At 39.7% G+C, this 12,175-nt stretch overlaps 1 protein-coding gene across 12 annotated transcripts in view; it reads right to left on the bottom strand.

The window, feature by feature from the left end:
• Abi1 (abl interactor 1) overlaps positions 1 to 12,175 on the bottom strand; it is a 91,879-nt gene that overhangs the window by 26,140 nt on the left and 53,564 nt on the right. For all 12 annotated transcript variants that reach the window (XM_042278000.2, XM_042277996.2, XM_042277994.2 and 9 more), the window contains exon 3: positions 6,021 to 6,197. In XM_042278000.2, the coding sequence (XP_042133934.1) occupies positions 6,021 to 6,197 (177 nt within the window). The remainder of the gene's footprint in view (positions 1 to 6,020; positions 6,198 to 12,175) is intronic.

Here is a 12,175-nt window from a genome sequence, read left to right as displayed (position 1 = left end):
GCAAGGACAAGCGGATCTCTGCATTCAAAGCCAGCCTGGTCAATGGAGGAAGTTCCAAGCCAAGCAGAGCTACACAGTAAGACTCTGTCTCAAAATAAAATAGAAATAAAAACTCACAATTTGCTTTCAAATTCAGAAAAGGATGTGGCTTAGCACATCTCAGTGTTTAAAAATGAAATAATGATCCCCCCAACTAACGCTTGGGAGTGTAGCTCAGTTGGAGAGTTTGTAGACGAGCAGCAAACACTGTGTTTCATTCTCAGCATCACATAGCTCAGGGATGGTGAGTTACACCTGAAAACCTAGAATTTGGAAGATTGGTGCAGCTACAAAGCAAGTTTGAGGCCAGTTTGGGATACAAGACAGCCTATCTCAAAAACAAAAACAAAAATATGGGTGGTGTGTTATGAATAAGATAATAGATGTGTATGTATAAAACTGACAAAGAATAAAAACAACATTTAAAAACAAAACTATAGAAATGCAATCATCTACTAGTAGCTTGGTCAAATTCTAACTGAAGAATGAATATTCTGCAAACTCATTTCTAGACTATGAAAGTCTTGAGAAAGCCTACACTACTAGGAAGCTTATGTTGCCATGTTTTTACTGAAAAGTTCAGTCAAAATTCAAAATGAGAGCCAGGCCGTGGTGGTGCACGCCTTTAATCCCAGCACTCAGGAGGCAGAGCCAGGTGGGTCTCTGTGAGTTTGAGGCCAGCCTGGTCTACAGAGTGAGTTCCAGGAAAGGTGCCAAAGCTACACAAAGAAACCCTGTCTCGAAAAACAAAACAAAAAATCAAAATGAAAGAAAAGCTACCTTAACCTGTGAGAGACGACCAGCTAGCACACCTGAAACAATGTGCTTGATTCTAGAGTGCCAATCCTTAAACCATGCCATTAAGAAAAAAATCCTGTTTCTATAGTTTATCTATAAAGTTTTGAGATTTTGATTTCTATCAGTAACATCTGGTGTTCCCACAAGTATCTGCCATTTTTCAGATGACCTCAAAGACAACATCAAATAAAATCTTATGCAAAAATTTCAGTATCTTCTCATTTATATAAACTGCTAGAACTTTGGTGTTCCTCATTGTTTAAAATAGTATTCCTCACTGTCACCTGGGAACACTGTCTGGAACCTACCTAATCACCACATCACACTCCTGGATGTGAAATAATACATTTAAGTAAGATCCTTGATAAGATATACTAATGTACTGCATAATTGATGTGTATGATGACTACATATTTACCTTGTATGCACTGTGTCTTATATAATTGTACATAGAAGTATTCTAAGTATACATTCTCATTTCTTTCTACTGAAAGAATAAAGACAAAAACAAAAAAGCTCAGCATTTATATGTAATCTGTTCCCAGATGAAGGAACAATAAATTAAATGGGAAATGAGTCTTTTATATAACCCTGCCACTCACTACACAACTGTAACTTTCAACTTTTGTTCAAGCTCAGCTTCCTGTGAAAACAGCTTATGTATGTAAATGTGCTCCAAATGAGAATCTTGTGAAACTCATCTCGGACTTTTTTTTTTAAGTAATTTATTTATTCTTATTTTATGTGCATTGTTGTTTTACCTCTGTATGTCTGTGTGAGGGTGTCAGATCTTGGAGTTACAGACAGTTGTGAGCTGCCATGTGAGTGCTGGAAATTGAAACCCAGGCTTCTGGAAGAGCAGTCAGTGCTCCTAACCATTGAGCAATCTCTCCAGTCCCCCATTTCTGACTCTTAAAGCTCAAAATATACTGCTATCAACTAACAATACTGTATATGAAATGTCTACTTAAATATTCCTAAACCAAACATAAACAGAGTAAGACTTTTGTATGTCCTTAAGATCTCTCTTCCTCTACACATTTACAATTATGAATGAGTAATTTCACTATTTACCTGGAATATGAAGTGAAAAGCAGCAACAGAATTTTCTGAGTACACTCTATTTTTCTACAGTAATTGTCAAATGGCAAGACAATGAGACCAATTCTTTCTATCTCTCACTCATCGTAATAAAACTGAAGCTGTTTCAAGGTAACTCCCTCCATAGATATTATACTGTTAAACCAGTAAAATCAGAAGAGGATGGTGAGAGAGCGCTCAGCCACTAAGAGCTCTTGTTGCCCTTGCAGAGACCCTAGAGTTTGGTTCCCATCACCCACAGTAGTTCACAACTGACTGTGTCTCTTTCTTCTTCTGCTTTTGGTTTTGTTTTGTTTTGTTTTGTTTTGTTTTGGTTTTTCAAGACAGGGTTTCTCTGTGTAGCTTTGTGCCTTTCCTGGAACTCACTCTGCAGCCCAGGCTGGCCTCGAACTCACAGAGATCTGCCTGTCTGTTAAAGGATTAAAAGCGTGTGCCACCACCACCCGATCTCTGTTCTCTTCTGATCTCCAGAGGGACCAAACACACACATGTGATATACACAGTACGTACATATACACACGTACACACACACACGTACACACACACACACACACACACACACACACACACACACACACACACACACACAGTATGCACAAGTGGTACACATATGTGGCACACATGCAATCTACACACATGGTACAATACAGGCAAAAACATTGAAGATACAAAAATAAGTCCAAAACTTTTTTTAAAAGAACTAACAAGTTAGAGACCATTAAAGCTGAGCAGCCCTGGTGTTCTGGATTCCTACAAAGCAAACTAAAACTGAACTCCATAACTGACCAGAAACCCACAGTTAACCTTAGAGACTTTACCTTAGAAAACAACTGATTATAACCAATACAATGTCTCTGTCTTATTCCTTGATCTTCACCTATGATCTTCACATAGGCACTAAATATATACAACAGACATTCTCTGTAAGTTACAAACTAATTTAGAAATCTGTTCATTGTTATGCTTACCAAAATTAATTCTAAATTTCTCTACTAAGTATTCAAGTCTTCCTTCCTATGCTCACTTGGAAATGCAGTACCTGTTTGCAAAATCGTCTTCATGTGCATACTCTGGTAGGTTCTGCATACTGGGTTCCTCCTATCAGTATCTTAATCTGTTTCCCAAAAATCTAGCCAGATTTTCTGAGTTTATTTTTATTTTAAACTCCTAAAAAAAAAATTATGGAAACCATATACTTTTCAGAATGAATGTATTAAATATTTAAATGTGTATAATCTATTTAAATGAAGCCCAAGTATAGAATACACAAATTCCAAAACACTAAAATTTGTATTACAAATAAGATGGAATATTAATCTTAAGAGATGAAAATCTTGGATATAAAATGTGGTGGCTACGGAGGGCGGTGGTGGCGCATGCCTTTAATCCCAGCACTTGGGAGGCAGAGCCAGGTGGATCTCTGTGAGTTCAAGGCCAGCCTGGTCTACAGAGCAAGATCCAGGACAGGTACCAAAACTACACAGAGAAACCCTGTCTTGAAAAACAAAAACAAACAAACAAAAAAACAAGCAAACAAAAAAATGTGGTAGCTACAAAAAGAATATTAATCTATTTAGATATGGTATTTAAAATAATATATTTTTGAAAAATATCCAAACAGGAAGTTAAATAATAAAAACACCATTAAGAAACAATATCAGCTGTCATCTTCCTTAACAGATAGCATAAACTTTTTTTTCCTTTTTGAGACAGGGTTTCTCTGTTAAACAGTCCTGGTTGTCCTGGAACTCACTGTTTAGAACAGGCTAGCCTTGAACTCACTAAGGTCTGTCTGCCTCTGCCTCCGGGCAAGAGCATAAACTTAACATGTCATTAAGAAATCAAACTGGCCTGGTGGTGGCTGCAGAGGTGGTGGTGCACACCTTTAATCCCAGCACTCTGGAGGCAGAGCCAGGCGGATCTCTATGAGTTCCAGGCCAGCCTGGTCTACAGAGTGAGATCCAGGATAGGCTCCAAAACTTACACAGAGAAATCCTGTCTCGGGGAAAAAAAAAAAAAAAAAGAAGAAGAAGAAAAGGGAAAAAAAGAACTCAAACTGTATCTGGGAAGAGTTGAGGCTAGGGGGAAAAAGGATCAAAATACATTGTATGAAGAAAATTTTTAATTAAAAAAAAAGAAATCAAATTTCAAAGTAGAAATATGAACCAATACAATAATAATAGTAATAATTACAAAAGCTAGTAGGGTTCATCTATACTTAAAATGCTCATTTTAAAATAAATTTAATCCTTTCTGCCTCATTCAGCCTGTGCATAATTTATCATTCATCTCCAAATTTCCTTGGATCTTTTTAAGCAGCAAGGGGAATGGGTTGGTCAGGTTTTTTGTTTGTCTGGGACAGTCTCACTGTGTGGCCCAGGTGACCCGGAACACTGTTCAGCCGTTAAGCTTGTGGTCATCCTGTTCCTTCTGCCTCCTGGTACTAGTAGTATTTCTTCTGAGACAAGACCTCACTACATAACCCTGGATGGCCTGAAACTTACTCACTACAACAGGCTAGCCTTGAACTCGGAGATGCACCTGCCACACCCAACTATGGTATTATTTCCTAATTTCACACATATCTATAATCCTGTAGAAAAAAAGATAAGAGTATGAAAACTCTTACAGAAGTCATAAAACAAAAAAAATAAAGCAGTAATAAGACTGGAGGAAAGTAACTGTGTGTATTTTGTATATATACAGATAAATGTGACATCTATCAGCTTCAGATTGGTTTCACGTCTATCAGACTAACCTCAAATTTACTATGTGAGCAAGGATGATCTTGAGCTTCTCTATTTCTAATGCCCCTGTCTCACAATGCAAGTGCTGGGAACTACAATACTGTACCACCACTGTACTACTGGGGCTCAAATCCAGGGTTGTACTCATGCTGGGCAAGTACTCTACCAACACATGCCAGTTTCTAAAATATACTGTTCTCACTGGCCACCCACCCATCTTAAGTCTTGGTCTAAAACATTTAGTTACCAAAGCAATGTGATTATATTTCAGAAGTATATACTTAAAACTGATTAGTAAAAATTGGGGTAATATTATCTTACTATGATAAGCACTTTTAAAAAAAGTGTTTTAATGTTTGCATTTTTTAATAGTTAAAAAGAAAAACACATAGGTACACAAACATTTAGGAATAAAAGGCCAAATTATTTACAATTTATTTTCTTTTTTTTTCTTTTTTTTTTTTTTTCCGTTTTTCGAGACAGGGTTTCTCTGTGTAGCTTTGCGCCTTTCCTGGGACTCACTTGGTAGTCCAGGCTGGCCTCGAACTCACAGAGATCCGCCTGGCTCTGCCTCCCGAGTGCTGGGATTAAAGGCGTGCGCCACCACCGCCCGGCTTACAATTTATTTTCTAAACCAATCATAATCTATGATTTAAAGAATGGTTTTTTCAAGTTGTGGGTTTGTTTGGGCTTTTGTTGTTGTTGTTGTTGTTGTTGTTGTTTGTGGTACAAGTAACAAACAGCATTGTGTGTGGAGGAGATCAAAGGAAAACTTTAGGGAGTCTGTTTTCTCCATCCACCATGAAGGTTCTAAGAACAGAACTCAGGTCAAAAGGTTTAGTGGCAAGTGCCTTTACCTGCTAAGCCATCCGAGCAGCCCAGCTTTTTCAAGTTTTTAAGTTTTTCCAAGTAGTGCCTATTCTGTGAATTAAATTCTACTCCAAGCTTAGTAAAACATGTAACTTATATTAAATTAATTTCTCAAGGGCTGGAGAGATGGCTCAGTGATTAAGAGCACTGGGTGCTCTTGCAGAGGACTCGGGTTCACTTCCTAGCATCCACATGGTGGCTTACAACTCATTTCTAGAGGATCTAAAGGATCCAGTGCCCTCATCTGCCCCCTGAAGGCACCAGACATGCATGTAGTACACATATACACATACAATCAAAACATTTATACACTTACATCTTTAAAATAAATAAATTTTCTATGAAAATTATAATACTGCTAGCTAAAGGGAATCTATCAAATAAGAAAATCCTATCACAATTTCTATCCAAAATATTTATTGAAAATTCAAAGTAATTCACACTTACATAATACAAAATGCTTACCTTAACTCCATGGCCCACATCATCCAGAACTGTGTAGTCGATAGGTTTCCGAATATACCTGACAGGGCGCTCCATATTTGCAGGTGCTATTATTTTGTGAGTTCTTGATGTATTCTTATTTGTTGTCAAAATACCAATCTCTCTTCGAGCCACTTTTTCTTTATGAATATCCACAGTCTATATTTTAAATTTAAATAGAGCAAGAAAATATTATTTGGTATAGTAGATAATATATATGCTGTCCATATGCATTGGACCATGGGGTTGTGTCTTGTAACTATTTTCTAATGAGTATGTCTCTTCCTTCAAAATCAGGTAAATTAATTTCCTTAAGGTTCAAGTCAGGAAATACTTAATAGATTTTCTAATGCAACTGTTGGAGGAAAATTGTCTCCTAGAAACCTGTAATGTGTGGAAGGAGAGAGGATGTCTGCTTGGTCACTTTTACTTTACTAACAGATACAACAACAACAACAACAACAAATCAGTGATTACAGTGCAATGATATAAGTGCTGTAGTGGCACGCACAAGTTATTTGAATTAATGTAAATGTGTGCAGTGCAAGGCTTCACTTAAAGGCTTTACAGATTGACAGATTTTAAGAGAGAAACAGGAGTGTAAGAGGCAAATATGGAAATTATTGAAGGCAGAAGAAGTGCACAGTGCAGACACCGTGAAAGGAAAAAACTTAAAGAGCAAAGGTTACAATTATCAGCACGTCTCCTACATACCTGCCTGGTTCATCTTACCCGGTAGGAGCCTATGGAACTGTTTTTAAAGTAAAACATTTGTGGAGGAGCTAGGATATAACTCACTTGCCAGCATGTACAAGGCCCTGGGTACCTCAGCAAATAAAAATACATTTACAATTTTCATTTAGTCATCAAACTTCACAAACTGGACAGCAGGCTGGGAAGGGCTCAGTGGTTTCCAGCATAGACAAGGCCCTGGGTTTAATTCCTAGCATTGAAGAGGAAATGATGCCTTACTAGGCAACGCATTCTCTTTATCTTTGTTTTGTTTAGGTGAGACTACGTAACCCTGCTAAGCCTGGAGCCTGCTATGCAGACAGGTTGGCCTCAAATTCACAAAGATCCACCTGCCTCCTGAGTGGTATATCGACCAGTCTGTGGACTTTTATTATTACAGACAGATATCAAAATGCTGGTGAAGGTAACTGGAACCTAAGAAACTAGATCAAAGAATCTAGAAAATTCTTAATGTCAGCTCTAACTCTTCTACTAAAAATCAAGAAATTTTCTATTCTGTGTTTTAAAGGCAGGGTACCATAAACAGCCGATATTGACCTCAATCTTAAGGCAATCCTCCTTTCTTGGCCAATTCTAAGTATTAACCACCACATCTGGTTTTCATCAAGAATTTTAGAGATGCTACCCTATGCATGCTCAATAAGCAACATTAAGATAGACTTTTAAGAACAATGATACTACATACAAATTGAGTCCAAGTCAATGAAAGGATACAAAACCTTATTGCCTCTGCCAAAAAGTGGTATGACTCTGCTGCTAACTTGGGTCTTTGCACAGTATATGGGCCTTTGGGTGGACCAAAGAATAACAGTTTCCCTTACAGCATGAAGTCACCACACCATTCAACACAGAAAGGAAATGGCTTCTGGGAACTGGTACAAAGCTGTTCCCTCCCAATATCACCCTCACCCTACTAACTACCACCTCAATCACCGTCCCTCAGCCACTTTAAAGAGAAAAATAATTAGAAATGTCACTTCAATCTAGTATAAATTACTTTGGGGGCCTGTTCAAAACTGTATGGCACTACTGGATAGCAAACAGCAACGCCTTCAGAGGGCGATTGCTGCTCTGAGTGGAGTTCTCAGTGGGGAAGGGAAGCTAATGAGCTCTCTTTCTTGGTAGAGCCTTTGGAAGCCATCTAATGTACCGCCACTGTGCTCTTCACTGCTGGACACATAATGGTTGTCTGTATTATACATGCCTATACTGTGAACGTTCATCAAGTCTATGGCCACTAAACAGCCCATGTAGAGATGCACTAGTGGCTTTAACGCTTTACACTACGACCCCTTTCAGTACAAGTCTCTCTGTAGGAGGACTCTCCACTGCAGCGGCTCTAATTGGAATTCAACGCCTCCCTGACACGACTACTAAGCATTCCTATGTTGAAAAGATCCCTAATTTAGGATGTCTATTGAAGTCCAACGACAAACAAGATTGAAAGACCAACAACTTTCTCTTATTACAAGGAAATGGAATATTTGAGAATGAAGCTAAGGACAGAGATAAAGTTTAGTGGTAGAGCACTTGTCTAGCATGTCAAACAAAGGCCCTGGGTTTTAAGGGGGACAGAGAAAGATAGTGTAGCCAGGCTCCCCTCTACGGCATCTCAGGATCCTATGAAAGCTCGGCTGCTCCCCCTGTTCTATCTGCCACCTAAGCCAAAGTTCCCTGAGTGCCTGGGCCAGTGATGATTCAACCACTCAAAGCCTATAAATGTCCAACAGGTATCCAACAGGCTTCCATACTGTTCAACCTTGGTGCAATGAGACAGAATTGAAAAATAAATATTGTTGCTTTGCCTTGTGGGCAGAACTTTATCCTAGAGAACATCCTTTTATGTTGCTGAATTCTGACCTGTTACCAGTGGCCTAGCTTTTTGAGCTACCTCTTGAAAAACTAAAGCATGATATAATTTATAAAGTGACATAATTCACAGACTGTTCACAAACTGTGGAGATTGCTTTAGTTGAAGATTGAACCACAGGGGCATTCATACATATACTCATTAGTAAAGAGTCATTATCTAATGAAAACAAGTGTGCACTGTCCAATGCTGCCAATTCCTCTTCATACCAAACACAACATACCTACCACCAAAGTAGATCTTAGACTATCTAACACAGAGGCTACCACCTCTTCCCAGAACTAAGTCTTGGAAAAAGTGCTGTTACATGCTAGTAGCAGACTGGATCCACAGGACCTTAGCTGCCTTCTCTTTCTTTCTTTCTTTCTTTCTTTCTTTCTTTCTTTCTTTCTCTCTCTCTCTCTCTCTCTCTCTCTCTCTCTCTCTCTCTCTCTCTCTCTCTCTCTCTCTCTCTCCCTCTCTCCCTCCCTCCCTCCCTCCCTCTCTCCCTCCCTCCCTCCCTTCCTTCCTTCCTCTCGCTTCCACTGGTCCTCAGTCTTGTTGACTCTTTTGCAGGATCTGGTATTGGTTATTCACAAAGAACCACCTGATCAGCCACATTACTCTTTGATAGTATCAGGCTTTTTAATGCAATTTACAATCTGACAATGTGCTTTTAAATCACAAGTCACTCAACAATGGACTATTAGCTGAGGGACTGATAGCTTTCTACATTCACCACCCACAAGCATCTTATATTGAATAGCTCCTTCAAAAACCAACTCAAGATAGTCTCTCACAGACCTCAGCCACTTTGCTTCCTAAGTCTACGTGCTTTTCTGAGTTACTGTGAAGGGTAACTTTTCTTTTTCATCTCTGTCTCTGCTCTAAGTGTGCTTTCCCTGACACCATGAGTTTCCCAACTGCTTCCCTAAAGCCCGGACTAGGCCATGTGGTTGCCTGCTGCCACTCAGCAGCTTAGGAACTCAAGCTGCTTGCTTTTTTCCTTCTTCACTTCTCCATTCTCCTCCTCTAGGCAGCTTCCACCATTTACAGCTTGCCTGCCTTAAAATTTTTCCTTTAAACTAATAAAACTGCCCTCAAGCTTACCCCCAAAACAGGCAATTCAAAATACTGAAAGGGCTGGGGATAGAGTTTGGTTGGCAGAGTGTTTGCCTACATATACACTCAGGAGGCAGAGACAGGAACGTGAAAAGTTCAAAGCCATCCTCCTTGGCTACATGAGGAAAGAGACGAGCTTGAGCTACAGGACACCCAGTACCAACAAGCAAACAAAAACAACCTAAGCCCGTACTTAACCCATAACTGAGCAAAGGAGGACCTGGATTATAGCTCAGTAGTAGAGTATGTATTTAGTGTGCACAGGGCCCTGGGTCTGATCCCCAGCACCACAAGAGAACAGGGGAGAAAATAAAGAACGTAAATAGACAATTTCTCCAAAGAAGATAGGGAAGATAATGCACACTGTTCATCATGACCCCCGGTGGTGATGGTACCGTGTGGATCAAAGTGGGAGGCATAAAAAGATCACCATAAGTTTAATTAAAATGTCTTTTCTTCTTGCAACTAACCATTCCCAACAACAGGCCTTAAATACTGATGTGTGATACACTGATTTTCTGACCGTGAAAGGAAGTCAATAACCCTGGCACTCAGGGGAGAAATACATCTCAGAGGGTAAAGAAAAAGGAGGTACTGGATCTATCTTTGAGATCACACCTGGAGCTTTCTTCACAAAATAAAATCCTCTGGTACAGTTACCACAATCCATTCGAACATTCTAAATTTAACTGACTTGGCAGGACCTGCCCAAGCCCTGCCAGACAGCTCTGACTATTATTTTCCTTAACCTCATACAACAGTCTTTTGGGAACAAGAGGATGCTCAAAAAGCCCTTGATTCTCTCGTGAAAAAGACCCATCAATACCTCCAGGTATCTGTTCTATTCCCATTCCTACATCTATCATTCAATCATTCCAAAGGACAAATGAATGCCACCTAGCTGGTGGCACAGATAAAACAGAACAGATTGTACTGCTTGCCTTCAGGTACACTCTCCAAAATAAGGTACTAATTACATGAACTGAAGTGAGAAGCCTACGGCTAACCAGGATGGCACACTAGAGAAACTGCCATCCTATGCTTCCCAACTTTAGTTAGCAGGGGGCAATTCTAAATAGGGCAGGGCATTGTTTAAAGAAGCAACCCTGAAGGAAGGTGCAGCTGTAGAGTACTTCCTGTGTAAAAATCTCAGATTAACAAGAAATGTTGTGACTTGTAATTAGAGGTGATCATAAGAGACCTTCAAGTGTTTAAGGAAGGCTATTCTTGAGGGAGTGGAGGGATCCCACAGGAAAACTAATAAGTTAATTAGATATGTCCTGAGGCAATTATTCCTCACTGGAAGTCATCCAGTTAGATTTACAATTTGTCCCTGGCTAGCTAAAGCAATCAATGACAACCACCGTGGCCCTAGGGGCATTTGTGTCAATTCAGTAGCTTGGATTGTTTTGGAAGACAGAATAGCAATTCCTTTTGCAAGACAAGGCCCTGTGTGCACAATGTACCCTGCAATGCCTATATTCATGCCTTAGGGCAAGTGGAAAGTCAGTACAGGAACTCAGAGAAAGCCACTTGGCTCTCTAAAGCAGCATCCTGCATTTACTCAGCTATTTGGGTCTTAAATCCTGGGCAGTGTGAGCTCAGCATTCTGTGGGTAATAACCTCAATTTAAATGTCTGTCTTTTAAGTTAAACAGAACAGATCTGGTGCTGGCCTCTGTCGCAGTCATCAGTGACCATTAAGTGTGCAATCATGAGAAGTTTTACCAGAAGTAAAGAAGGCATCGTAAGTGTGGGGTGAGCCTTGTTAAAAGGTAGTGTTATACACACTTGATCTGTGTGTTTCTACCCATCTTGTGAATACAGGCATTGACTCTCTGCTCCGTGCTTTCTTATTAAAGCACAGTTGTACCGGAAACCGTCTGGGTCTAGAGATAATGTATCCCTCTGGAGATCTGGGAAGGTCCGTTTGTTGTCCTGTATACTAAAGATGTCATCTCTCTCCAGGGCCAAGGTGTCAAGGCAAAAGCAGAGCTTACTTCACATTCCAACAGTCTGTGTTCCCTAACATATGTTCCCTAGAGATGACACTCCTGTAACAAGGTGAACTACATCACTGAAGATGAGGTGTCAAGGCCAGGGAGAGGGCTCAGCTGGTAATTCCACTTTGCTACCAAGCTGGATGACCTGAGTTTGAGTCTTAAAACCCACATGGTGGAAGGAGAGAACTGATCTCCATAGTGAGACATACGTACATGTGTACGTACACACACACACACACACACACACACACACACACACACACACACACACTTTTTAATTAAAAACTAAAAGGAATCATTACAGGATGGCCTGATTCTATTAGGTCTTCCATGGAATTGAGGGCACATTCTGCTATTCTCGTGAGTAAAGTCCTATGTCTTCTACCATCTATGAAATTGTAGGGAACTATC

The sequence above is a fragment of the Peromyscus maniculatus genome, chromosome 5 (genome assembly GCF_049852395.1).
Source record: "Peromyscus maniculatus bairdii isolate BWxNUB_F1_BW_parent chromosome 5, HU_Pman_BW_mat_3.1, whole genome shotgun sequence".
NCBI classification, from domain to species: Eukaryota; Metazoa; Chordata; class Mammalia; order Rodentia; family Cricetidae; genus Peromyscus; species Peromyscus maniculatus.
This window is presented reverse-complemented; position numbering and strand designations above follow the sequence as displayed.